The sequence below is a fragment of the Sorex fumeus genome, unplaced genomic scaffold, assembly GCF_029834395.1.
Source record: "Sorex fumeus unplaced genomic scaffold, SorFum_2.1 ptg000122l, whole genome shotgun sequence".
In the NCBI taxonomy this organism is placed as follows: domain Eukaryota; kingdom Metazoa; phylum Chordata; class Mammalia; order Eulipotyphla; family Soricidae; genus Sorex; species Sorex fumeus.
The window spans coordinates 7,992,698-8,020,694 of record NW_026606179.1 but is presented as its reverse complement, the minus strand read 5'-3'; the positions used below and the strand labels follow the sequence as shown (position 1 = coordinate 8,020,694).

The window sequence follows — 27,997 nt, the reverse complement described above, 5'->3', positions numbered from 1 at the left end:
ATAACCATTTTGGAGCTGAAACTTTAATGATGAGTATTTGTAATATGCTCAAAGCTTGATTTAATAAAAGGAATATAGTTTCTTTCTATTAACCCTGAAGCTGGTGAGAGTTCTGTAAAGGTATTTGCATCCACACCATTCCACTCAAAGTCCTTGTAGGATATTTTTATACTGACAGTCTGTTTTGATTTGTTGTTACTGTGTCTGGCATATCGAATACTCCCGGTAGCTTGCCAGGCTCTCCGAGAGGGGCGGAGGAATCGAACTCGGGTCGGCCATGTTGGCTGCTTGTAAGGCGAACGCCCTACCCGCTGTGCTATCGCTCCAGCCCTGTTTTGAAAATCATGTATAATACCAATTAGGCAAATATCACAAAGAAAAAACCTGAACTTATTTATGCAAAAGTAGTGTGTTTTTTGGTTACCAGTGGAGAGATGGATTATTTAAGTGATGTTTGACAGTCATCCAACTGGAAGTGTTGGGTCCAAATTTCACCTCTTTTTGGTTATGTATGGTAGGGGCACACCTGGTGGTGTTTAGGGGCTACTCATGCTGGGGGGACCATGCTATACCAGGAATTGAACTTGAGCATCCCACATACCAAAGCATGATGCAAAGTTCAAGGCACTTGATAAACTGAGCAAGATTTGAAACATTTTATGAAGGTGTTTCCACCGTTGAAATATGTCGGGAAATACGTTGTTATTCTATGAGGTCCCGATCTCTTTAAGAATAAAATACATTCATGGGGACTGGCTCAATCATCTCTTCGGCTGAGTGCAAGCTTTACTTGCAGGAGGTCCCCTATCTAGCCCCAGTACTGCGGGGTTCCCCAAGCGCTGCCAGAAGTAACCCCCAACCACAGTCAGGAAGAGCCCCTGAGTACTTGTGGGTGTGCCCTAATACACACACACACACACACACACACAGCCCCTGAGTACTTGTGGGTATGCCCTAATACACACACACACACACACACACACACACAGCCCCTGAGTATTTCTGGGTATGACACACATACACACTCCCACTGTAAATGGTTAGTCCAAGACCACTATCGGCGACGACGTGCCCTCCGTATCCCCACTATATACTGCGACCCGGGGTCACTGGACCTGGACGGCGGCAGGTTCTTCCGGTCGCCTCCGCAGGCTGAGACGCCCCCCCAACCGCTGTCTGGCTCCGCCCTCGGGCTGCGTCTTAACTCTTCGAACGCTGCGGGGGCTCTGGAAACTCTGGGGTTCTGTCTTTCCGAGTGGCCTGTCCTTCCAGTGCGAGTCCGATGTAGAACGTCACCTGCGCGGCCGCGATCCTTCTGCCGGGATGGACAGGGAGGAGCTGCGCGCTGTCCCGGACCCCTACTGCCCCCGTTCGCTCCGCGGCCGGTTCGCCGGGACTACATTTCCCAGGAGGCGCGGCGATACGGCCACGCCCATTTCCGCCGGCACGAGCTCTCGGAGCTGCAAGCCGCGGGGCGGGCAGTGGGGCGCGGCAGGTGCCCGGCGCGGGGCGTGTTCGCGCACTATAGCCACATGACGGGGCTCGGGAGAGCTTGGGCCCGCGGGCTGGGGTACCCACCGCGGCACGGCGGCCCCACAAGGGCCCCGGCCGGGAGTCCGGCGGCTGTCGCGCGCCCCGCCCGTGGGCGGCCGCGCACCCGCTGGGGCCTCGAGTCCAGGGACCAGCGTGGTGCGGTGACAGCGGGCCTCGAGACCAGAGGTGAGAAGGATAGGTGTCCATCGGGGCTCGGCGTCCTCGGCAGAGGCCTCGGGCCGGGCCGTCGGGGCCTCGTGACTGGGGCTCTGAGAACTCAACTTTTGAAAGAGCCATCAAGATCAAGCACGGACTCCAGCTCCAGTCCCGCCCGGCTCAGCCCTGCGGTCACTCCGCGGCCACCCGCCCTCTTGCGGGCCTCCCCGCGCGCCCTGGACGCCCCTTCACAGTGTCCCGTGCGGCTCCTGCCGAGCCTCGCAGCTCCACCTTACCGGGTGACCCCACCTGCCTCGTATCCCTGCCTGCCCCGGGACCCCACCTGATGTGTGATCCCACCTGCACCACTCCACCCTCCGCGGGACCCAACGTGTCGCGAGACCCTACCTGTAGTGGGACCCTACCTGTCGCGAGACCCCACTTGCCGCGGATCCACCTACCGTGGGTCCACCTTGTGCAAAGCTAGTGGAATGGGAGTGGGGGGTTCGGAGTCGCCTGCCGGGTTCTAGTGCCCTAGAACCCGTTTTCTTTCCCCGCAGTGCCACCTGCAAAGAGGTCTCCGCAGGAGGCTGTGCCCTGGGTGAGTGCCGCTCCGTCCTCCCCTCCCACACTCCTTCTCCCCACTCCCTAGAGAAGTTGGGTCTGGCCTCTGGAGTGGAGAACCTGCAGCAGGAGCGTGACCTGTGTTCCGGAATCAGAACAATCTGAGAGGACTTAGGATGAAACAGCAGAAACACTTTTCTCTAAGGGCAGAAGTGCGGGGCTGGAGCGCAGTGGGTAGGGCATTTGCCTTGCATGGGGCCCACCCGGGTTCGATTCCCAGCATCCCATATGGTCCCCTGAGCACCGCCAGGAGTAATTCCTGTACAAAACCAGGAGTAACCCCCCTGTGCACCTTTTGTGTGTGACCCAAAAAGAAAAAAAAAAAGGGCAGAAGTGCTTTCTTAGCTAGTTTGCAGGGTCTCTCTCTACCCTGCCCAGACTGAGAGCACCTAAGGTCTGTCAGAAATACTTGCTGTACCTGCCCTTGTGGTGGTCAGCGTGGCTGTGGAGACTCCACTTGACATCTGGATGTTTATACGGTAGAGGCAGGAAGCAAACTGAACCGTGCGTCGGAGCATATTTGGTGCTTGAATGAGTTTGGCTGCAAAAGGCTTTGGTTTGAGAAAGTTTGTTTTTCCTCTGGGAGCTGTGTGGTTTTGGTGGCTCTGGTCATTGCACTGGGTAGCCCCTGGAGAAAAATACATTTGCACGTATCTGAATTGCACCCTGAAAACAGAAACCACAGCTGCCCACATCACCAATGTGCGCCCCATTGCCTCTCCTGATATCTCCTGTGTCTGTGGGTGGCTCCTTTATTCTAAGCATTTATGAGAAACTTAATGGTATCTTTTATTTTTTTAATTGTATTTTTGGGACTTACTCAGCGGTGCTCAGGGGTTACCTCTGGCTCTGTTCTCAGGGATCACTTCTGGAGGGGGTTGGGGACCATATGGGATGCTGGGGATCGAACCCTGCTGGACTTTGTGTGTGAGGCAAACATGATACCTACCATCCTATCGCTCCAGCCCCCATGATGGTTGGTTGTTCTTGGTATCACTTGGCTTTATTTCAGAAGAGAAAAATTTTTCTCTTTTCTCTATGACTACTCACTGGTAAAGACAAATTGGAACCTAACCCTTGCAACCCACAGTGGGGAAGTTGTGTTTGCAGGCTCATCTCCAGCTCTGCTGCCCCTGTTATGTGGGCATTTGGTCTCTTGAGTGTCCTTGTGCTGGGAAATGGGTTTATTTGAGTGGGGAGGTTAGTCAGCCCTGGTGGTGCTCAGAAATGCCCGTAGATCACATTGGTGCCGTCATGGAACTCTGCTCCGTCACATACGGTCATACCTTTCCCCTGTTCTGTCTCTCCGACACCTCCCCCCCCCCCCTTTTTAAAAGCTTGTCTCATCTTCCATAGAGATTGCATTCTGAGAACCTGGGGCTGAAGATAACGAGTGAGTTGGGGGTACAATACACAGTGCGCCCCCAAGCAATCCCAGTTTTGGGGGGGTGCACACAGTGAGCAAGAACACTGTTTTATGCTTCAGGGTCTAGTGACTTTTGGCGACGTGGCTGTGGATTTCTCCCCAGAGGAGTGGGAGTGGCTGGACCCTGACCAGAGGTGTCTCTACCGGAAGGTGATGCTGGACAACTACAGGAGCCTCAAATCTTTGGGTGAGCCCCTCCCCTGCTGAGTCTCCGGATGAGTCCCTTCACCACTGAGTCTCCGAGTCTCCGGGTGAACCCCTTTTCCCGTTGGGTGAGCTCCTTTCACCGCTGCCACTGCCTGGCTAATCCCTACAGGTGTCCTGTCCCCCCTCAGTTCCCTCATATGCCCTGTCTCCCTCTGTCCCTTTGCGAGCCCTATCCCCCCTCTGTCCCCTCGTGTGCCCTGTCTCCCTCGATCCCCTCATATATCCTGTCCCCCTCTGTCCCCTTGTGTGCCTTGTCCCACTCTCTTCCCCTGTCCCCTCATGTGTCCTGTCCCCCCTCTGTCCCCTCACATGTCCTGTTCCCCCTCTGTCCCTGTCTTCCCTCTGGCCCCTCGCGTGTCCTACCCCCACTCTGGCCCCTCATGTGTTCTGACCCCTCTGGTTCCTCGGGTATCCTACCCCTCCAGCCCCTTACATGTCCTGTCTCTCCTTTGTCCCCTCACGTGTCCTTTCCCCTCTTTGCCCCTACTGTACATGCCCTGTCCCCACTCTGTCCCCTCATGTGCCCTGTCCTCCCTCTGTCCCCTCATGTGCCCTGTTCCCCCTCTGTCTCTGCTTTCTTTCTGGCCCCTCGTGGCCCTGTCTCCCCTCTGGCCCTGTCCCCCCTCTGTCCCCTCCAATGCCCTGTTCCCCTCTGTCCCCTCCCATACCCTGTTCCCCTCTGTCCCCTCCCATACCCTGTTCCCCTCTGTCCCCTCCCATGCCCTGTTCCCCTCTGTCCCCTCCCATGCCCTGTTCCCCTCTGTCCCCTCCATGCCCTTTTCTCCTCTGTCCCCTCCCATGCCCTGTTCCCCTCTGTCCCCTCCCATGCCCTGTTCCCTTCTGTCCCTTTGTGTACCCAGTTCCCCCCGTCCCCTCGCATGCCATCCCCCTTTTGGCCCCTTGCGTGCCCTGTCCTTCCTCTGTCCCCTTATGTGTCCTGTCCCCCTTCTGTCCTTTCATATAGCCTGGCCCCTCACGTGTCCTATTCCCCCTCTGCCATCAGAGCCTGCTGACCACTGCATGGTTATCCCTATTTCCTGCCCATTCAGGACTCTGCGTTTCCAAGCCTGCTATGATCTCCCTGTTGGAACAGAAGAAGGAGCCATGGCTGGTGGCCTGGGGTGGGCGCCCTGGTGAGTTTGGGGTTTGAGTGTCACAGCCTTGCAGGCTCCCTGGGTGCATCTTGGGCTTTGCCTCAGGCTGGAGAGTGGCGGGAGGCCTCTGAGCTTGGGTATCCCACTTTTCCCTTCTCTCTTTCCCCCCTTTCCACTCTCTTTTTCTTAGACTGTTGTTCAGACCTACATAACCTAAACCAAGGCTGGTGGTGGTCCAGTGTTAGATCTCGTTTGGTGAATTGACCTTTCATGTCCGTCCTGAGTCAGGCCATCAGTTGCTGCTTGGTAGCTAACACCAAACTAACAACATGTGGAGAACCCCCTTCTAGTGCTGGGCCGGGAGCTGGGACAGTGGTGACATGATGTGCCTGCCCCAGGGTCCATTCCCAGCACCACCAGGTACAACACCCCTGGGTGGTCTGAGGATCCCTGGCACCACAGAACCCGAGCAGCATCACATCTCCTGGTCCTTGGGGCGCCTGACCTCCTGAGCACTTGGGAAGCCCTGACCTCCCAAGTGAACCAGCTCGTGGGGAGATGAGACATGAATATAACTTAGATGGCTGGTTTTTTTGTCTTTGATCCACACCTGACAGTGTTCAGAGATCACTCCTGGTGGGGCTCAGGGAAACCTATGGGGTGCCAGGTTGAACCTGGATTCAATGTATGTGCAAGGCGAGCACCTTGACCCCTGTACTGTCTCCCCAGCCCTCCTTCAGGAATTTACTGAACAGATTTGGGAATATGATGTCTGTTGGTCATATAGATAGCTTTGAAAAATAACGTGTGTATTTTGGAGATTTTAATTCATCCATTGTGCTTTTGGCAATGTTCTTCATCCAATCCATAGTAAAAGAGATAATTAATTTCTTAACACGTTTTTAGACTTGAAGGATATTGAGGAGTTAGTGCTGCAGGACTTCTGTGAAGGGCGGTGGGCCCAGGCAGTGATGGACCGGAGTCTGGACTACTCTGTGTTAGGGGAGTACTGGGGCTTCAGAGCTCTGTTTGAGAGGCAGCTGGTAAGTTGGGACATGCAATACACTTGGTAAGGGTGCCTTGAGGACAGAGGCTGTGACTCAGAAAATATGGAAATTTTATGTCCCCTCAACACCTTCAGGACTGACCTCAGCACAGAGCCAGCATGAACCCGGAGAACTACTGGGTGTGGCCCAATTCCCCTTCCCCCAAAATGAATGCCAAGAGTATTACGAGCTGTTCTGCCCCCACATTCTCTCAAATGTAGGATGTTGTGTTTCTAAGCCAGACCTAGTCTCTCTTCTGGAGCAGTGTTTTATTTTGGTGTCCGCTTGCAATTATTTGTGGTATGCACCAATAATGGAGATGATCTTCCTGGGCCAAAACAGTAGTGGAGTGGGAGCGGACTTGACTTGCACACACAGTTGACCCAGGTTCGATCGCTGGTACTCCCCATGGTCCCCAAGCCCCACCAGGAGTAAACTCTGAGTACTGCTGGTTGTGGCCCCAAAGCAAAGACAAAGAATATGATGCTTCTTATGAACAGACTGCTGTCTCCCAGAAGAAAGAGTACACAACTTGTTACATACAGAAACCTGGGTGAGTGTATGAGTGTGGATGAGAGAGTGAGCTTGGGGGAGTGTGAGTGTGTGTGAGTATGAGAGTGTGTGTGGGAGTGTGTATGTGTGAGAGGGAGAGTGTGAGTGGGGTGAATTTGGATAAGTGTGAGCGTGTGAGTGTGCATAAGTATGAGAGTGTATGTGTGTGAGTGTGTATGTGTATGAGTGGGGGAGTGAGTACATGTGTGTGGGTGTGAATTTGGATAAGTGAATGTGTGAGTGAGTATGAGAGTGTGTGTGAGTGGGGTAGTGTGAGGATATGTGAATGTGGATAAGTGTGAGAATATGTATGTGAATGTGTGTGTGAATGTGGGTGTGAGTGTGTGTGAGAGGGGGGCCTTTCATGTGCCTACCACTGAGCTTCATCCTGTATCCCAACTGTTCTGGTCAGCTTTTGTACACAGAAAGAAGGAACCCTCTAGACTTAAAGAATACTGAGTATTGAATGTGGGAAAATCCTGATACCATTGTCTAATGAGTGATTCCCTCTAGAACTATTTTAGGATCCCAAGCATGGGTTTCACCAAAAAACATACTTGTACATTTTAGGGCCTGGTGACCATCACCAATAACTTCATAGAATTCGAGGAGAAGTGTAACCCAGCCCTGAGCACTTGCTGTAAGAGTGTGCTGTGGGACAGCCTTGGTGACCTGGGGACAGCTGGTAAGGGTGTGCCTCTCTCCTAGATCAGAGTTGGGCCTGAGAGATAGTCCAGGCATTAAGGCACTTTCCTTGCATGCAGCTAACCTTGTTCAATTCCTAAATACCTCTGGGTTTGGCCACTCCCTACCTCCACTCAAAAAATAAAATCAGAAACCCTCAAATCTGAATCAGCCTTCATGAGTTTCCTTTTTATTCCTCGGATTTGAATTGTGGGAGAAGGGAAGGGGCTGGGTTTTCCCAAGGGTTGGCAGTGAATTTCTGAATTTCAGCATCATTTGTAGATTGTAAGTTGTTTTCTTCTTTATGTTGGAAGCATAGTCTTCAGTGTCGTTCAGACACATGCCTTGTTTTTGCTCCTCCCTGTTGAAAACCAAAACCAAGGAACTGGTTGTCAGTTTAAAGATGCCAAGAGTGGGAGCACAGTGGGGCACAGTGAGGAAGCCTGGCATGTTGCTGATCCGGATTCCCCCAGCACCACATGTGACCCCCTGAGCACCTTTAGGACTGACCTCAGCACAGAGCTAGCATGAACCCAGAGAACTACTGGGTGTGGCCCAATTCCCCTTCCCCCAGAATGAATGCCAAGAGTATGACAAGCTGTTCTGCCCCCCACATTCTCCCAAATGTAGGATGTTGTGTTTCTAAGCCAGACCTAGTCTCTCTGCTGGAGCAAAGGAAGAAGGATCCCTGGGTGGTTAAAAGAGAATCAACAAAAGTCCTGGTCTCAGGTGAGTCCGGGTGGGCTGGCGTGGACAAGCCCTTGTAGATTTGAGTCTTATTTTCATCATGAAAGTCTGATGCTTAATAGTGTATACAGGAATGTGTCGGCAAGTTTTTCAGATCTGGAGAGAAAATCTGAGTCCAGCTTTCCCAATGAGTCTCTTCCTTTCCTCACCCTTCTCTGGAGCCAGTCATCCCTCAGGCTCTGAGAGCTGGTGCTTCTGGGGCGTGGTTCCTCATGTGACCTTGAATTGACCCTGCGCTACTGCTGTGTCTCTGCCTTGGTCTGGTGGTTCCCACATGAGGTTCTCAAACATTCCCAAAGGTGCAATTCGTTCTCTTTTTGTGATTTAGTAATCTTTGTGTGAATGAATCACATTTTGTTTGTCCATTTATTCTCCCATTGATGCACCTTTGCTTAGGTCCCTTTTGGCTGTGGGACCTAGTTCTGTGCTGCTGTGGACATTTATGTGCAGTGTTTTATTTTGGTGTCCACTTGTAATTACTTGTGCTATGCACCAAGGATTGTAATTCTGATCATTCCACGTGGAGGAACCACAATTTCAATGGCGGCTACACCATTCTACCCACAAGCGCAGCATTTAAGGTATTCTGTTGTCCACAACCTTGTCAGCTCCTCATTAATGTTTCTCTTAAACTCTAGCCATCACACTGATGCACTTGCTTGCATTTCCCTAATGACTAATGGCATCTTTCACATATTAGTGATGATATGTTTTGCAGAGATGTCTTTTTAAGTTCTTTGCTTGTTTTTCAGTTCAGTTTATCTTTTATTACTGAGGAACTAGACCTGGGTTACATGTATCAGTTGCAAATATGTTTTCTGCTCTATGGCTATCATTATTATCTTCTTGTGTGCATTGGATTTCATCTTTTGCTCCCTTGATTTGTATTATAGGGGGCTTGAGTTTTTTGTTTTGGGTCACCTCCAGGTGCTCAGGGTTACTCCTGGAGAGTGTGTGGAACAGGTGGTCCAGAGATGAATCTGGGTCTCTTGCCCTGAGGGTATAATCACAAGCTCTTTTATCTGTGTCTCCTGCCCAGCTGCATATGTGTTGGATTTTGATGAATTATTCTTTTTATTCTTTTTTCTTTTCTTTTTATCCAGTTTATTATTATTTTTTTTGCTTATACTTTTGGTGTTATATGACAGAACCCATTCCCAGATTAGGGGTGGTGTAGATATATGCCTCTGTGTGTGTGTGTGTGTGTGTGTATGTATGTATGTGTAAGCATTTAGAGTTAAATTTTGCTAATGGTGTGAGGTTTGTATAATTTCATTCATTTGCCAGTGGGTATCCAATATTCCTGGTGCCATTTGATTCTCCATTGAATGTTCTTGGCACCCTCATGGAAAAATAAGTACATGGATAGGATGTTAATTTTAAGTGGGATCAAGTTATTACCCTGCCCAATAATGCAATAAATAAGACTGTGATTTTTTTTTGGGGGGGGGAGTGGGGGAGGGGGTGTGTCTATGCCAGTCATGATGATGGTGGCCACCACCAGCCTGTGTGAGTTAGTGGTGGACTCCCGGCATGGCCTCTCCGGTATGCCCTCGTTGTCCCCAGGACTCTGGCCGAGGCATGTGACAAGCCCCCACACCCCACCACTGCCTTTTCCTCCCAAGTGCGCAGAGAAGCACGGGTGCTCTCGGACCTGCCAGGCCACGGACCCTGCCCAGTGGCCAAGACTGATTTTTTTTAATGAGTATAAATTGAACCTCAACAAAAGATTTTATTTCAGAATTCTCAGTCTGTTCCATTCATCTTCTTTCTTCTTTAGACCAGGAATTAAGTAATTTATTCTTTTAAAGCCTTTTTAAATGTAATTTAATTTATAATTTTTGAATTAATTCCCATTCCATAGAAAAGTAGCTGATTTTTATGTTGATTTATAGCCTGCAATAATTTTCATGATGAAATTTATGAGCTTTTCTCATGGATTATTTATTATTGTGGGTTTTTAATTTTTTTGGAGGGGGTTTGGGCTACACTTAACAATGTGCAGACCAGTTCCTGGCTCTGCCCAGGAGTGACCCCTGACAGTGCTTGAGGAACCAGGTATTTGAATCAGGACCAGCTACATACAAATCAGGTGTTTTTACTCCTGTCCTATGTTGTGAATTCTTACAGGGTTTTCTACATATGGACTTTTGCAGTTCTTCCTTCTAATTTTGATGCCTAACTTATGTTTCTGATTATTCTTGCTGTGTTGAACTTCCAGGACTGGGTTGAGTGGGAGCCATGAAAACAGACATCATTAGTACTTACTCACCCGAGAAGGAAGCTTTTTGTGTTTTTAAAAATAAGATTTTTCCGTCTCCCTTTGTTTTGTTCTTGGTGCCTGTCTGAAACGCAGGGCCTCACATGTTTGAGGTGTGTACTCTGCTGCTGATCTTGCTCCTTTTCCCTTTTTAGCATCATCTGGGAACCAGAGAGAAAGTACAGGGGTTAAGGCTCCAGCTTTGCATCCTGCCTACTGAATGGTGTCCATCCCCAACACCACACATGCTTTTCTGAGCACCACCAGCAGTTACTTCTGAACACAGAGACAGGAATAGCCCAGAACACCACAGGATGTAGCCCCAAAAGCCAAAACAAGCTAATATATTGTCTTCCCAATAATTTGATTCTACAGAGTGGTAGAGTTATACACGCATAAAACTATAGTATATTTTGGCAAATTTTAGCAAAGAGGATTTCTGACATTTTTCTGCTTCTTCCTGTAAGCTTATAGTCTGAGATCAGATACATATCTGTTTAGTAATATACATGTGGATACCACTTGGTAGACTATCAGCACTTACTGTAATATAAAAGGCCAGAAAGTACTATCTCTCCAGGGGTTAAGGCACTTGCCTTGTAGCATTGCATGGTCCCCCCCAGACATAGTCTATAATAACCCCTGAGCATGGAACCTGGAGTAGACCCCCAAGCACCACCAGGTGTCACCCCTGCCCTCCACCTCCCAAATAGAGAGTGAGAAATTAAGGTACAGAACCTTGATCACTTGACCACTTGATACCCCGTTACTCATCGATTTACTAAGGTACAGAACCTTATCCTTAATAAATGGCTAGAAAAGTTAGGAATTTTGTCAGGCTTGTATGAGAAAGTGGGTTAATGTAGAATTAATCTTCATTAATCAATTGGTGATACAGCTTTTGGTGAAATTTCTTGGATGAAATACGATTCACAAAAATAACATGTTCTGGTGGTAGGAATATAACTGTGTCTTGAGCTAAATCTGAAGGGCACCTTAGAGAAAATGACAACCTAGGTGTCATTTTTTGTGCTTGGAATGACTCTGCCATCCCGGGCAGGGCAGACAAGAATATGAGACTAAAGGCAGAGTCGTGTCCTGTCTTTTAGGGGTAGGGATTGGGGTGATTTTCCTCACTGCTCTTATTTTGACTCTTTGCTTAATATTTGTACCCAGTTTCTCATATATTTCATTCTACTCCCTGGCCAAGGTTCCTGTGGGAATTCAGTATTATAGACATTGAAGACTGCTTTTGTGTATCAGCCTTTTTTTTTTTTTTTTGCTTTTTGGGTCACACCCGGAAATGCATAGGGGTTACTCCTGGCTCTGCACTCAGGAATTACTCCTGGCGGTGCTCAGGGGACCATATGGGATCCTGGAAATTGAACCTGGGTCAACCGTGTGCAAGGTAAATGCCCTACCCACTGTGCTATTGCTCCAGCCCCCATCAGCCTTTGCTTTGTGTGGGGACACAAACCTAGCAGTTCTCAAGTTTTGAGGGGCAACTCCGAGTGGTGCTATGGATGGAACTCAGGGTTCCCACATACTCAGCCCTTTGAGTCATCTCCCTGACCCAAGTGGAAAAGCCTATAAAGGACCATAATTTGTAGTTTAGTTAACCAATAAGTGAGTTTCTACCACAGTGTTCCTGTTAGATTCCTTTTATTCTAGTATATGATAAAGTAAATATTTGTTTCCTTGATATGTTTTCAGGCCAACTGTCTGTACGTGAGATCCAGGATTTATATCCTAAGCAGGATTTATTTGATGAAGTAACAGACACAACTTTAAGTACTATTGTGGAATCATCTATGTTTCAAAGACATTTGTCTTCTGTGGGTTCCTTTGAAAGGAAGCTGGTAGGTGAGAACATAGAATTCTGCCAAGGGACAATCACTGATAACAAGTCCCTTGCTCTGGAAAGAGAGTGTACCTATAACAAACCTGGAAGATGGTTCCAATTGATTGGCTCAGAAGAGAGTGTTCAGAATCAAGATTCCCTCCACAGTTTCTCCAAAACTTCAGTGCTCATAAAACATAGAGTAGTTTATGCAGGAAAAAAGCTTTTCAAATGTAACGAATGTAAGAAAACTTTTACCCAGAGCTCCTCCCTTACAGTTCATCAGAGAATTCATACTGGAGAGAAACCCTATAAATGTAAGGAATGTGGGAAGGCCTTTAGTGATGGTTCATCCTTTGCTCGCCATCAAAGATGTCACACTGGTAAGAAGCCCTATGAGTGTATGGAGTGTGGGAAAGCGTTCATCCAGAACACATCTCTGCTTCGTCACTGGAGGTACTACCACACGGAGGAGAAACCCTTTGGTTGCACTGACTGTGGCAAGGCCTTTAGTGACCACATAGGACTCAATCAACACAGGAGAATTCACACGGGAGAGAAGCCCTACAGATGCAACGTGTGTGACAAATCCTTCAGGTATGGTTCCTCTCTTACTGTGCACCAGAGGATCCACACCGGGGAGAAACCATATGAATGCGATGCATGTGGGAAAGCCTTTGGTCATCACGCCTCGCTCACGCAGCATCAGAGAGTACACTCTGGAGAAAAGCCCTTCAAGTGCCAAGAGTGTGGAAAGGCTTTTCGGCAGAATATTCACCTAGCCAGTCACCTGAGGATTCATACTGGGGAGAAGCCCTTTGAGTGTGGTGAGTGCGGAAAGTCCTTTAGCATCAGCTCTCAGCTGGCCACTCACCAGAGAATCCACACGGGAGAGAAGCCCTATGAATGTGATGTTTGCAGCAAGTCCTTCACACAGAAGGCCCACCTGGCACAGCACCAGAAAACACACACAGGTGAGAAACCGTATGAGTGCAGGGAGTGTGGGAAGGCCTTCAGCCAGACCACACACCTTGTTCAGCACCAGCGGGTTCATACTGGGGAGAAGCCCTATAAGTGTGCTGAGTGTGGCAAGGCCTTTGGTGACAACTCATCCTGCACACAGCATCAGAGGCTTCACACTGGCCAAAGACCATACGAATGCATTGACTGTGGGAAGGCATTCAAGACAAAATCATCCCTTATCTGTCACCGCAGAAGTCATACTGGGGAAAAACCATATGAATGCAGCACATGTGGCAAAGCCTTCAGCCACCGCCAGTCTCTCAGTGTCCATCAGAGAATTCATTCTGGGAAGAAACCATATGAATGCAAGGAGTGCAGGAAGACCTTCATCCAGATTGGACACCTTAACCAGCACAAACGAGTCCACTCTGGAGAGAGATCCTGTAACTACAAGAGAGGCAGGAGAGTCTTTAGGTCGCCTGTGCACTTTGCTCATCTGAGAAGCCATACCGAAGCACTGCCAGCCCACCCCTCTTTCCCTTCCACACCAAGCCCTGTGGGTCTGTTTCCCAAATTCCTTTGGAGTTCATCCTCACTGCCATCATCCTAGTTGGAGTTATACATGTTAGCTAGAACTTCTCAATAGTCTGAAAACTGGGTTTTTTCTCGGTTGTGTTTTTAACACGTTTGTTCTTCTAATTTGTTGAATTTTCTTTCTTGGGGGGGGGGTCACTGTCATTCATTCATGTCAAACTTGTGTTGAGATCTTTTAACTGGTTAGTACGAGCTTAGCACAATGCCTGGTCCATTCTAAGTGTTTAGTAATATTAGCCTTTAAATATATTATTTCAGTCACTGATAAGTAAGTAAATGATGGGTTAACATTTTCTGGGTTAACATTGTCTTTCTCATTCTCAGAGTAAGAGAATGGGAAACCAGATTTTAAATCAGGAACTGGAGTTTCAAGATAATCAAGATATTTTATTCCTATGTTGATGTAAAATTAGGTTTCATAAAGTTGGGTTATTGTGACTTTCTACTTTATCTGTGTAAATGTAAGGTATATGGCCTTGTTGATGAGAAAATTGGATTTTTGATTGCATATTTAACAATAGGTCTAGAGAGTACACGAGTAGGACACTTTGGGCAAAAGTACAAAAACAGTGAAATAAAAGGTTATATGCATAATGTTTCAATTGGCATTTGCTTTGGAATTGGGAAAGCCAATGAGATGTGTTGTTTCAATTCATGTGAGCTTATGAATTCCATGGAATATCTAAGGAAACAGTAGGTGAGTGGGGATTAGTAAACTATGACTCATAGCCAAAATTCCACTGTTTTGTTGTGATCTGTGATCTAATATTTTTGTTTGTTTTTTTGGTGCTCAAGGTTACTCCTGGCTCTGTGCTGAGGAATCACTTCTGGAAGGGCTTGGGACCATATGGGATGTCAGGGATTGAGGGTCAGTTTCATAAAAGGCAAGTGATTTACCTGCTACACTATTGTATAGCCTTAATCTAAACACTTTTTGGTGCTTCAGTGGTGCTTGGTGTACCTTGAGGTGACAGGATTTGGACCAGGGCCCCTGTGTGCAAAGCATGCACTCTAGCGCTTTGTGCTTGCCTGTGTGATCTAAATTCTAAAAATTCTTAAGGGGCTAGAGCAATAGCACAGCAGGTAGGGCGTTTGCCTTGTATGCGGCCAACCCGGGTTCGATTCCCAGCATCCCATATCGTCCCCTGAGCACTGCCAGGGGTAATTCCTGAGTGCAGAGCCAGGAGGAACCCCTGGCATTTCTGGGTGTGACCCAAAAAGCAAAAAAAATTCTTAAATCGCTGCATATCTGAAATTACTTTCTGACAGCACAAAATTTTCAGAAATTTTGATTTGTAAATAATGGTCTATTGAATTGCAGCCACGTATTTGTTTCTATATTGCCTATGGCTGCTTTCCCTGTGCAGTGGAAGAGTTGAGTGGCTACAACTATTATTTTTATTTTTTGGGTTTTGGGACTCACCCATGATGCTCTGGACTGACTCATGACTCTATATTCAGGGATCACTTCTGGCAGGCTCCAGGGACCACATGGGGAGGAACACTGGTTGGCCACTTGCAATAAAAACACCCTACTTGCTCTACTATTGCTGCGGCCCCTGCAGCTGTTCTGTAGCACTGTCCTTCCATTGTTCATCGATTTGCTTGAGCGGGCCCAGTAATGTCTTCATCATTGTTGTTACTGTGTTTGGCATTTTGACCTACAAAGCAACACATATTTCTATGTATCTCGGGAAAGTGTTTTACAGATCCTTGCTCTAGCACAAAAAAGATAAAGTTTCTACTCATCTGTGTGCATAATATAGATGTTACCTCAGAAACAAAACTACAAACAGTTCATGAAGAGTTGATATTAATATATTGTAAAAGGAGAAAATATTTTTCTTGCTGACAATACTACCAAAATATTTGGAAATTGTTATTCACAGAATCCTAGTAGGATATGTTTACTTGGACAGTTTTATTTAAAACAACGTAAGTGGGAAGGAATTCTTGGGAAAGAATAGCGAGAAAATTTTTGATAAGTTCTTTGCAAAGGAAATTTTGTTTTTATGTTTTATTTGTTTTATTTTGGGCCGCACCCTCTGGTGCTCAGGGGCTTCCTGGCTCTGCACACAAGGATTACTCCTTGTGAGCTTGGCGGACCATATGGGATGCTAGGGGTTGAACCCAGGTTGACTGCATGCAAGGTAAGCACCTCACCCGTTATACTGTCACTTCAGTCCCTGAATTTTGGTATATATAATTATCTTTGATTGGGGCAATATTTTGGAAAACTAGTTATTTACCCTCAGAATTTGAAGCACACTTAGAGAAACCTATACATTTGTATTTAATATCTGATCATGAATAAATACTTAAGGGGAGAGTGAGAAAGCTTCACGAAGACATAGAACCCTAGAAGACAGGGAAGAGGGGAGGCAAAAGTTTGTCAAGACTAGTGACAGCACCTGTGCAATGTATAATAAAACAAATGATAATCACTCATTTAAATTGTTAAGAAAATTAGTGCATATCAAGTCATGCCACTGATGACGGATACAAATGAACAAAATCTCTTAAGCTTGTGAATCAGAAAAATGTAAATTGGATTATATGGTCCGTCAATGGAGTCAAACCTACCCTGCATAATTCTGGCGTGGTTGTTATGTACTGAGCAGGTGCCCGTTAGCAGTATAAAATTGGTTTTCTATGTTCTGGATGCTGTGGCATCACATATATGTGTGGTCTTAAAAAATAATTTTAGATCTAGGAGTTGTATCCCACTGGAACAAATGGATGTAAATAAATGTTTGCTGCAAAATTGTTTTAATCATGACATACAGGATTTTAGTCTTCTGCAAAACAGATGGATTAATGTGACTATTCAATACTGTATTATTGTTCAGTTAGTAATTATACTCGAGGTATGAGTCTAAGGAGTGTTGACATTCTATAATATATTAAGTTAAATATGTAATTTGAAGAGCCTTATGTGTGTAATGATCTTATATTCATAGTCAAAATATTTGGTATATGTAGGATAACATTGGTTCGCCCTTCTCCTTGGCTGCAGGGAGCTTGGGTTTGTTGATTGCTCACCCAACCTGTCAATTACCTTTGCCTCCTGATCAGACTCTCCTGACTCATAAATATTGTTTTTCTCTTCTCCTTGGTGTCCTTTGCATAGTTACTTCAGAGCAATTACTTTTTTTCAATGTAGGAGTATTGCTATTTATTCAGCTACTGATTAGCTGATTGAATTGGGCATGAACTCCACCTTACTTTTTTTACATAATTTTATTTTTTTCTTCTTATATTTATCTATTGAATGACTGTGGGAAAAGTTACAAAGCTTTCAGGTTTAAGTCTCAGTTATACAATGATTAAATACCTTTCCCTTCACCAGTATTAATTTTTCACCACCAAGAACCCCAATATACCCCCCTCCCACTCCTCCCAATGCCTGTGAGGCAGATGATTTCTACTTAATTCTTCTCTACATTGATTACATTCATTATTTTGACAAAAGATGCACCATTATTGTTCAGAATTCCCCCCCCCCCCCCCAACAATAAGGATTGCTGAAAAGGCATTGTGAAATACTTTGTTTTCTATAGTTGGTTATGAGAATCATATAATGATTTTGGATTTCTGCAAAGAGCCAGATCATTACAAGATTGGTTTCTGTGCGTCTCATGTTATGGCTGTGCCAGAGAGCTGCTTATGGGGGCAACTCATGACCTCAGTAGGGCGTGAAGGACGAGCTTGTACCTCCCCACTTCCCATGAGACTGCAGTTTCCCCGTCACCACTGGCTCATACCTGGCTTTCCAATAAGCTCTGAGGTGGTGGCCACCTTACTGCTGGGGGGGGGGGAGGAGGTGGAAGGGAGAAACACCCTTTCCTCCCAGGAAGGCATGGCGCCATAGAAGGCATGGCGCCATAGTTTAACGCATGGTCCATTCACTTTTCTGCCATACGCTGCCAGGCTCTGGACTCCCTTTTCCTCTGGAGCCATGGTCGTGCTGGAGAGCCGCTCGTGGGGGGCAACTTGTGATCTTGGTAGGGCGTGAAGGACGAGCTGGTACCTCCCCCTTTCCAATGAGACTGCAGTTGCCCCGTCACTGCTGGCTCATACCTGGCTTTCCAGCAATCTCTGAGGTGGCAGCCACCTTGCTGCAGGGGGGTGGGGGTAAAGGGAGCAACACCCTTTCCCTCCTGGGGAGGCATGGTGCTAGTTTAACGCATGGTCCATTCACTTTTCTGCTGCAAGTTTCCGGGCTCTGGATTAAGTTCTTTTGCCTCTAGAGCCATGGCCATGCTGGAGAACCGCTTGTGAGGGGCAACTCATGACCTTGGTAGGGCATGAAGGATGAGCAGGTACTGCCCCCCTTCCCATGAGACTGAAGTTTCCCTGTCACAGCCGGCCATACCTGGCTTTCCAATAAGCTCTAAGGCAGCGGCTACCTTGTATGCGGTCCATATGCATTTCTGCCAAAAGCTGTTGGGTTTCGAGATTTGTTTCTGAGTCTCTGGGATCATGGCCATTAAGCAGCTTGATCAGGAGTCAGAGAGGCCATTTGTAGGTGGTGACTCAGGGTCTCGTTGCGATGGGGAGGAAAGGGCCAGTTACACCTGTATCTGGTGAGGCCCCACGTGTCTCGTCACTGCAGGCCCAAACCTGACTGTCCAGTGTCCTCTGGAGAGTGGTGGTCAACGGGCCGCCAAGGGGAACAGGCCAAGGCACAAAACCTATTCCCACCTGGAGCGGCCCAGTGCCAGTAATCTACTGCAGGAACAGGATGCATTTCTGCCAAATGACTTTGGGTTCCAAGATTCCTTTCTGAGTCTCTGGGATCATGGCTATTAAACAGTTCAATCAGGAACCAGAGAAGCCATGACTCCAATTATATAGCTGGGCCAGAGGTGGTTTGTGGGTGTGTCTCCCACATACCTAACTTGTGGCCATTTACTTTCTTGGTAAACTTTGCCCCAAGTTTTTGGGATCTGGCCAAGAGCACAGCAGTAATTTAGGGGTATCTGAAAGTCTGACGGTGCCATCAGGCTGCTGATGCCCTGCCTCACAGGTACAGATTGACCTGCTGGCGACACCATACCCCCTAGAGCAATTACTTTTTGTATGGATACAGGAAGATAAGCTTGTAACTTGGGAGTTAATTGACTCCAGATAATATTACCTCCTGGACATCTGCTCTCTTGACTTAAGCCTCAGTTGCCTTTACTTCCTAAATCCCCAAAGGCAGGGGCCCGACGAGGGACTGGATGGACCCAGGGAAAGCTGTGAGCTACCCTGGCATAAAAATTGGCCTGGCCAAAGTGCCATAATGCTTAACTATACGTTAAGAGCATGGGCATGGACAAATTCTGTCATGTTCCAAAAAGTAACTAGATTTGGACCTTGCTAGGGTTAGGAATGATTAATCAAACCTGAGCACTGTAGTCTGAATCTGTGGCAAGATGTCCCCAGAAGAGTCGCCCTACAAGCCTAATTGTGTCTATTACTCTGTCCATACACAATGGCAAGCATTAGGAAGTTGAATTAAAATCTTAGGTTACGGGTTTAAAGAGAGAAGAAACACACCTTAAGTGATTGTTTTGCCCTCATGGGCTGCACGTGGTCAGGAAGGCTTAAAAAATATGTTGTTCGTGCTTCCTGGGGGAGGCGTGGTTTGGGAGGCATAGTTAGAGAAGAGGTGGTAAAAGTGTTGGCTGCAGAGAATAAAAAGAAGATAGACAGAGGCCAAGTGACGAAGACTGGTAGGACAGAGTTGAGACAGAGTGAGGGGAGAGGAGGAGAGATCCGCGGAGAGAGCGTTTTGGAGAGAGAGTGTGTTGGAGATAGCATGTTGGAGAGAGTGTTGTGGAGCGAGTTAAGAGAGTGGGTTGGAGAGAGCTGGGAGAGTGGGAGGGAGTTGTGAGAGTTGGGGAGAGAGTTTGGTGAGATGAGAGATGGAATAAATGGCAACTAATCACCAACCAGCTTGGCCCTCTTTCCTCCTTTGTCCGTCCAAGCAATAGCCATCCCTGGTGGGGAAGCGGCTGGAGGGCGGTGAGAGAGCCATATGGAGAGTTCGCAAACATCTATTAATGTGTGATCACCCCTAACGACACCGGGGTAAAAGGAGTTTACACAACTACAGTGAGGTGCTTACACAGGTATATATGTGTATGTATGTGTATATATGTGAAATTATATGTGTACATTTTAAATATTTGCTTTACTGTTTTTTAATGTTAATACTTTTTTCATTTTGCATTGGGTTCTGGTCAACTCCATTCACACATGACTCCTAGTATGCCAGTCAGAATTGGAAATACAATCTTGAATGTTGTTAAAACAGGTTTTCAAGTTAGTGTTATTTTTTTCTTGATAGGGACCCTCACACGAGGTGACAGTGTGGGATTACACTCCTGAACTGTAAATAGTTGGAATCGACCCATATTTGCCAATAATTTTTCCATCTCTCCCTGATCCATTATCTCTTGCTTTTTTCACATCTTAATTTTTGTTCTTTAAACTTACATAGTACCTTATTTTTCAAAATTTAAATTCCAAATTATGTTAGTCATTTTTTTCCCACCTGAAAGAAGCTAGCCAGTGTTGAAAGTTGTTCCCACCTGAAGGACTCTAGCCAGTGTTGAAGCTGAGAATTTATTATCAAGCTCTAGTGAAGCAAAGCGTTAGAAATTATTAAGTGATGGAGACAGGAAATAGGGCATGTGTCCCACCCAAGTTCAGTATCACACACTCCTGAGCATCACTGGGTACAGCCGTGGAGGCCCCCAGCGCAGCCACTAAGAAGCAATCCTCCTCCAGTCTTGCACTGCCCTCTCAGATGTCCCAATAGCATAAGGAGGAGACCCAGACTTTTAGCGCTGCTAAAGGGCACTTCCCCCATAAGGATTGGTTATTAAGGCGATGGAATAAGACATTTTTTTGGGCAGCAGATCATAAACTTACTGCCACAGCCACTGCATGGTTCTTACCAAAAAGTAAAGGTGATGAGGAATGTTCCAAAAGTATACGTCACCCATGTCTATTATGGAATTAGACAAAAGTAAAATGCCACATGAAATTCTGGTCTTAACAAATGTTTGAAAGTAATGCCTTTTGATTAATTTATCGGCAAACATTTCACGACTTCCAATCAGGTACTGCAATTGTTTAAAGTCAAACGGACCGGTAGGTACAGTTAACTGCTGATTTATGACGCTAACGAGATTCCCAAGGGTCTTTACCACGTGAGTTATATTTAATTCTTGGGAATGATTTGAATGATTTGAATCTACATTGTACGAACTGGGATATCAAAAAGGATTCAAAGCTCTTTAAAACCATACTCTAGATACCGGAGAGATAGAACAGATATTAAGCTGCTTGCCGTGTACCTGACAGCACCATATAGAGTACCCACAACCGCTAGTAGTGATCCCCGAACACCTCCCGGTGTAGCTTAAACGAAAAACCGACTAACCCAAACTAAGTGCAAAACACTTGTTCAATGACGGCACAATTCTAAATAGGACTAACAAATGTTTTCAGTTTCATAAATAACTAGTTGGCATGAAAGAAAACAGGTTACACACGCCAGGTAGGTCACAAAACACCCTGCACAGACCACACAAAACCAAACGTCAGCCGCGAAGGCGGTCCCCACACCACCTTCCAGCCTCGCCTACTGTCGGTGACTGCGCCTTGGATCCAATGCGCCTGCGCACGCCCGTATCCAGCAGGCCGGGTTCTCAGGGGCACAATCTGGCAGCTACGCCTGCGCAGGGCGATGGCTCCCAGAAGCTTCTGGGGCTTGGTTCAATTCGTCAGGGTTCCATACTTCTGGAACCCGAGTCGGCGATGAGAGGCTCATAGGAAATTCTGTCTTGAAGAAGGAGGGTTTGTAGATGACAGAGAGTATGCTGATCCAATAGAGGAGCCGTGTCTGGTCGTCTGGTCGCCCACCCTGCCTCTTGGTGGGCTCCTGCCCGGGACTACATTTCCCAGGGCGCTTTGCGGCGGGCCGGGCGGGGCATCGCGCACTTCTGGCCAGCATTGGCTGCATCCTAGGAGCCTCGCTGTCCCGGCTCTGAGGATCTGCGGAGTGCGGCGGCGCGGATGCAGGCAGGACCCGGCGCGTCGGCGAGTTCGCCGTGCGGGCTTCGTTTGAGCTTGGCGGGGTGAGTGGCCGCTGCTCGTTCCCGTCGGGAGGGCAGTGCGGCGGGAGGAGCAGTAAGAATCGCCCACTCTGCCGCGTAGCTGCGAATGAACGCGTGACTCGGGGCCCTAGCAGAACGTCCTAGCAGAACGTCCCCGGCTCGTGGGCTGGGCCGGGGCGGGAGTCGCGGGGCTTGGGTCTTCGGAGGGTCTCTCCGTGGACCGAGCATGGAGCTGGGGGGGACACACCGCTTCCTCCGTCACCAGGTTGGAATTGGGGAGCCCCGGTGTAGAGGGGACCCCATGTCCTGTGGGTCGTGTCTCCAGGCTGGCCGCGGAGCCGCTCCCCTGGGCCTGGGACAGGCGGTCGCCAGGACACGGGAGCCCCTGGCCGGATCCTCAGAGCGCCCCGAACAACTCCTCTTCTTGGCCGTCTGGCCGCGGGGTCGCCCGTGACTTGCAGATGATGATATTTGACCCCTGGTGAACCGCGTGCGGGCGACCTCAGCTCCCACAGAACGAGCCTGTAACTCTTTTGTCCTGTTACTTCGTCAGCCACATAGACTTTGTTATACTGAGGGTGTCACCTCCTCAGGAAAGAGTTTTTCCCAAGGAACTTATCTCAGATTTGATCAGATTCTTAACACAGAGGACACAGTTTCTGTTGTGTCTGTGTGATAACATGTTGTTTGTAATACAACTTGTAGGACAGAGTTAATTGTGGTAATAAAGCATGTTTGTAGTATAACATGTAGAACAAGAGTGAGGCAGGTTAGATTGTGGTTGGGCTCTTACTTACAACAGCAAAGGGCTCTGCAGAGCTTTCTTTTGTGACATAGCATCCAAGTTCTGTGTGTATGGTTTTATTTTTAAATATTTTAAAATATTTATTGACACTCAAGATTTCAGAATTTTTATTCCGATTATTTGTCTCAAAGTCAAAATTATCAGCAATTTAATCAGTGACTGAATAAATAGCGGTACTCCTACATTTAAAAAAAATTAACTTTTTTTCCTTAAGATTTATTATTGAATCACTGTGAGATCTTTACAAAGCTGTTCGATTCCTCTGTCCCTCTCAGAGAACCCAGCAAGCTACCAAGAGTATCCTGCCCGCACGGCAGAGCCTGGCAAGCTCCCCATGGCATACTCGATATGCCAAAAACAGTAACAACAAATCTCACAATGGAGACGTTACTGGTGTCCGCTCGAGCAAATTGGTGTACAAGGGGAAGACAGTGCTACAGTGCTACCTTTCAGTATCTTTGATGCAAACCACAAAAGGGAGAGGGAGAAGAAATGGGAGGGGGGGAGGGAGGGGGAGAGGGAGAGGAAGAGAATGCCTGTCTGCTATTGCGGCAGGCTGAAGTGTTAGGGAGGCTGAAGTGTTAGGGAGAGGTGATGGGAGGAGAACTGTGGACACTGGTGCTGGGAAATGTACAGTGGTTGAGGGATGGATGTTGAAACACTCTATGTCTATCTTAATTACCCTCTGTCCCACCTATGTATGTGTTTTTAAACAGAATTGAGAAGATTAAACTACTACTGCAATATGCAGCACAGCTAGTAAATTCTTCATCATCAGTGGTAGGCTTGGGAGGAAAGGGATTGTACTTAACCTTAAAATCCATGTAGAGTGGCCTTAACAGTAGTTTAGTGGGAAGGGCATTTGCCTTGCATGGGGTCTACCCAGATTGGGTACCTTGAGCCCACCAGGAATGATCCCTGAGCACTGAGCCAGGAGTCAGCCCCGAATACCACTTCCTGTGGCCCCCAAACAACAAAATATCCAGGACAGTGTGAAACCCAGAGGTACGTTTCAATTGTTTCAGTCAGTGCCTGAACTTAGGGCATGTGTTGTGTGCAGGAGGAATGAGAACAGAGGGACTGAAGGGGAAAGGGAATTTGTGTGCTTTGATTGTTAGAGCTCCTCAGTCTTTTGCTTCTCCTTTCTCTTCCCCCAGGCTGGCCAATGAAGACAAAGCCTTCTCCAAATGAGGAGCCAGGAAGAGGATGAGTTGACAGGAATTGAGCATCTTAAAGTCATGTGCCGGGTGAGTATTTCCTCTGTCCTATCTAAAATGTAGTTCTGAGGAATTTGGTAATGTGCCCTTCTGAAAATTAAGTTTGTACAATGTCTTTTCTGGAATCTGGTCCTATTTTCCTCCCTTTCTAAAGAGTGAGAGATAGGGACAGATTCAGACAGCCTAGTACCTCTGCAGAGCTTCTGCATATTATTATTATTGCTTATTCTTCATTTAAGAAATGACTATCTGAGCCCTTCTCTTGTGCCTAATTTTATTCATAAGCATCTTTTAGTATAGAAACACACTTTTTTGGGGGCTGGGCTGGGGAGGGGGGCATATCTGATGATGCCCAGGGATTACTCCTGACTCTGCACTCAGGAATTGCTCCTTGCAGTGCTTGTGGGGACTATATGGGATGCCGGGGATTTAATCCAGATTGGCTTCATCCAAGGCAAACAGCCTATCCACTGTACTATTGCTCTGTCCCCTCTCCCCCCTTTTTTAAGTGAAGCAGAACAGTTATCATTGAAAGAAAGAGGAAGAAAGGAAAGAAGATGGGCTTCAGAAGTGGGGATGCAAAGGATAGAAAGAAAAATACATGTTCAAGAGAGAACACAGCTTGGAAAAAAAGGCAGAAACACATTCTTTTTTGGAAAATGTGAAAGTCACTATTTGGCTGACCCTTTGGCCACAGCCCTGGGTCTCAGTGAGTTTACTGTCTGGAGAAGTGAAATAGCAAATATTTCTAGTCATCTTTTTTCCTTTTTTGGTGAAGGGGGATGGCCCACATCTTGTGGTACTTGGTGACTATTCCCAGCACTCTTTGATCATGCCTGCAGTCCTCAGGGGTTCACACATTGCCAGAAATTGGATCTGGTACTTAGTCCATTAAGGCATCTCTGTTCCAGCAAACATTTCTTTACAATCTGAGAGGTGCTGCAGGTGGTGAATAGATTTCCTTTGGAGTAGGTGGGGAGGGCTGTTAATCCCCCATATCCAAACCATTGGAGGATTTAGAAAAATGCTCTCTTTTCTCTGTATCATTATTTCTGACAGACCAGGCAGTCTGGCAAGAGGATTTTTCTTTATTTTTTCTCCATGCTTCCTTGGTGAGAGATCCTTTCACATAGTATAGTTTGCACAATCATATTCTTATTGCTAGAGGAAATCTCACAGAGTTAGTGATTCCTGAGGTGCATGTGGAAGGAAATGGAGGAGAGCTGCAGGCACAGGTGAGGCGGAAGCATTCTGACCAGAGTATGTACCACTTTACTGTGGATCCAAAGGCATCTTAAAATACATAAGAATATTTTACATCCTGTTCTGTTTTTTAGAGGATAATACAACAATCAATGTCTTGTTCAACAGATGAACTGTTGTTAAAGTTTTGCTGTTTGAGCGATAGCACAGCGGTAGGGCATTTGCCTTGTATGCGGCCGACCTGGCCAATCCAGGTTCAATTCTTCCACCCCTCTTGGAGAGCCCGGTAAGCTACTGAGAGTATCGCCCACGCGGCAACGCCTGGCAAACTACCCATGATGTATTTGATATGCCAAACACACAGTAACAACAAGTCTCACAATGGAGATGTTACTGGGCCCGCTTGAGCGAATCAATGAACAAATGGGAGGACATTGACAGTGACCAATAGAAATTATTGTGGTGATCATCCTTATAATATAATGTTTTTGACCCTTATTACTGATTTTGACTTAAGTTTCTGAAGATTTATTCTACATCAGGACATTTAAAATTTTTATTTTATTTATTTTTAATTTAGAGGCCAATTGTTTCAGTATTTAGGACTCACTCCTGGCTTTTTGCTAAGAGATCACTCCTGGCGGGACTCAGGTCATATGAGGTGCTGGGGATTGAACCAGGGTCAGCCATGTGCTAGGAAAGTGTCTTACTCCTGTAAATGCCTTACTTACTGTACTAATTCTATAGCCCTAAAACATTCTTATTTTAAAATTTGTGTTTTGATTAACAGTAGGAGCTTAAGAGCTAAAACTTATGGTTTGATTAAAATACTAAACTGTCAAATTTATTATAAGAAATTGTTGAATTTGATTTATAAACTTAAAAATAGTAATTTGAAATGGTTGCTTAATTTTATTTTTTAAATTTGTTGTTTTTGTTTTTGCGCCATATCTGGTCATACTTGGGGCTTACTCCTGGCTGTTTGTTCAGGGATCACTCACAGAGAAAATTGTGAGTACAGAGGGGACCATATGTGGTGCGTAGGTCAGCCACATGCAGGACAATCATCTTAACTCTACTACTATCACTTTAACCTCATGCTTTTATTGTTTTGGGGCTATATCTGTTGGTGCTCAGGGCCTGCTTCTGACTCTGCTCAGGAATTACTCAGGGTGCCAGGGATTTAATCTGGGTGGCCATGTGCAAGGCAAGTTCCCTACACTCTGCACTCTCTTTCTCCAGTCCCCCTTTCCCCCAATGTTTTTAAAATTTTTATTTTCATATTGTTTTTTTTGGGCCACACCTGACAGTGCTCAGGCGGTACTTCTGGGTTCCTCACTCAGGAATTACTTATTACTTTGCCGGTGCTTCGGGATCATGTGAGATGCTGAGGATTGAACCCAAGTCTGCTGTGTGAAAGGCAAGAACCCAACCTGCTGGCCTACCTCTCTAGCCCACTCCTTGTTTTTATCTTATATGAAAGACATAATGAGCAACTTACTCAAAGCAAAACCCCTTCTGACTGTTTCTTGTTTTCCTCCCAGTATTTGTTAGCATGGATTCAAGAGTCCAAATACCATGAGTAGGTATGGACATGGACAGAAAAAAAGGCTCTTTTAATTCAGACTCAAAAAGTGGGAAAGAGGGGGGTGGGAGAGATACTGGGACTGGTGGTGGTGGAGAATGGGCACTGGTGGAGGGATGGGTATTCGATCATTGTATAACTGAAACTCAGGCACAAAAATTTGTAAGTCTGCAACTGTACCTCATGGTGTTTCACTAATAAAAATTTAAGGAAAAAAAAAAGAAAAAAGTGGGAAAGAAATTTAAAATTGAGGGAGGAGATGAAGGGTGGAAGTTTCCTAAACAGTATTTGCTTTCTTTTGTCCCAGCAGTTATAGTCGGACTCTCTGCAGGAGACTCAACATCTGAGGGAGAGAAATTTACTCTGTGATTGAAGAACTTGTGTTTTTCTGAGGGTGGGGTAAACCTTCACCTCATTTTATTTATTTTTCCTAGTTGGTCTTCACTCTGCCACCAGTGTTATGTGTAGTCATGGGAAGTATATCATGGAATAGAATACATAAGTATTCTTTGTGTGAGTTTAAGTTATCTGAACAGAAGACCCAAATGGAAACCACAGGGAAATATAGAACACTAGACAGATCACAAAGAACAGACTTTGAAAAATCTCTTGTATAAAGTTAATGATGAGCTCTTGAGCTTATACTTATTTGCCCATGTATGTATTGACCTGTAATTTATAGTCACAGGTGTGTGCGCGCAATTGTGTGCATCCCCCCCCCCCCCCCCACACACTACAAATTCTAACCAGTGGGGCACGTTTCAACATTAGTTTGTTTTTTTTTTTCTTTTTGGGTCACACCTGGCAATGCTCAGGGGTTACTCCTGGCTCTGCACTCAGGAATTACTCCTGACGGTGCTCGGGGGACCATATGGGATGCTGGGAATTGAACCCGAGTTGGCCATGTGCAAGGCAAATGCCCTACCCGCTGTGTTATCACTCCATCCCCAACATTAGCTCTTTTTACTTAAGTACACAAACACACTGCAAGTTCTAATCAGTGGTGTGTGTTTCAACGTTAGTTCTATTTTCTCCTTTGTTTATTAAAATTAATTAAAAAATTTAATCAGTTGCAAAGTTATTTATGATTGGGTTAATGTTCCAATGCTTGTCCCTTCACCAGTGTATTATTTCCCACCACCAGTGTTCCCAGTTTCCCTCCCTGCACCCCTGCATCTGTGGCAGGCACTCCTCCTCCTCCCTCTCCCCCTTTCTCTCCCTTTCTCCCTCTGTCTCTCCCCCTCTCTTTCTTCCTCTCTCCCTCTCTCCTCTCTTTCCTTTAAGCATTATGAATTGCCATACAGATACTGAAAGGTTATCAGTAATACACCTTTACCTACTGTTAGT

The 27,997-nt window shown here is 46.6% G+C and overlaps 1 protein-coding gene across 4 annotated transcripts in view; it reads left to right on the top strand.

Moving 5' to 3' along the window:
* Nucleotides 1–3,807: 3,807 nt before the first annotated feature.
* Nucleotides 3,808–27,997, top strand: part of LOC130044324 (zinc finger protein 470) — a 32,651-nt gene continuing 8,461 nt past the window's right edge. Inside the window, exons 1-3 of one of the 4 annotated variants that reach the window (XM_056137023.1) lie at nucleotides 3,808–3,926; nucleotides 4,950–5,079; nucleotides 12,043–13,968. In XM_056137023.1, the coding sequence (XP_055992998.1) occupies nucleotides 5,019–5,079; nucleotides 12,043–13,742 (1,761 nt within the window). In that variant the 5' untranslated portion in view covers nucleotides 3,808–3,926; nucleotides 4,950–5,018 and the 3' untranslated portion in view covers nucleotides 13,743–13,968. Of the gene's footprint in view, nucleotides 3,927–4,949; nucleotides 5,080–12,042; nucleotides 13,969–21,805; nucleotides 21,862–23,802; nucleotides 23,893–27,997 lie in introns of those variants that run through there. The other 3 variants (XM_056137022.1, XM_056137024.1, XM_056137025.1) reach the window with 3 other exon arrangements.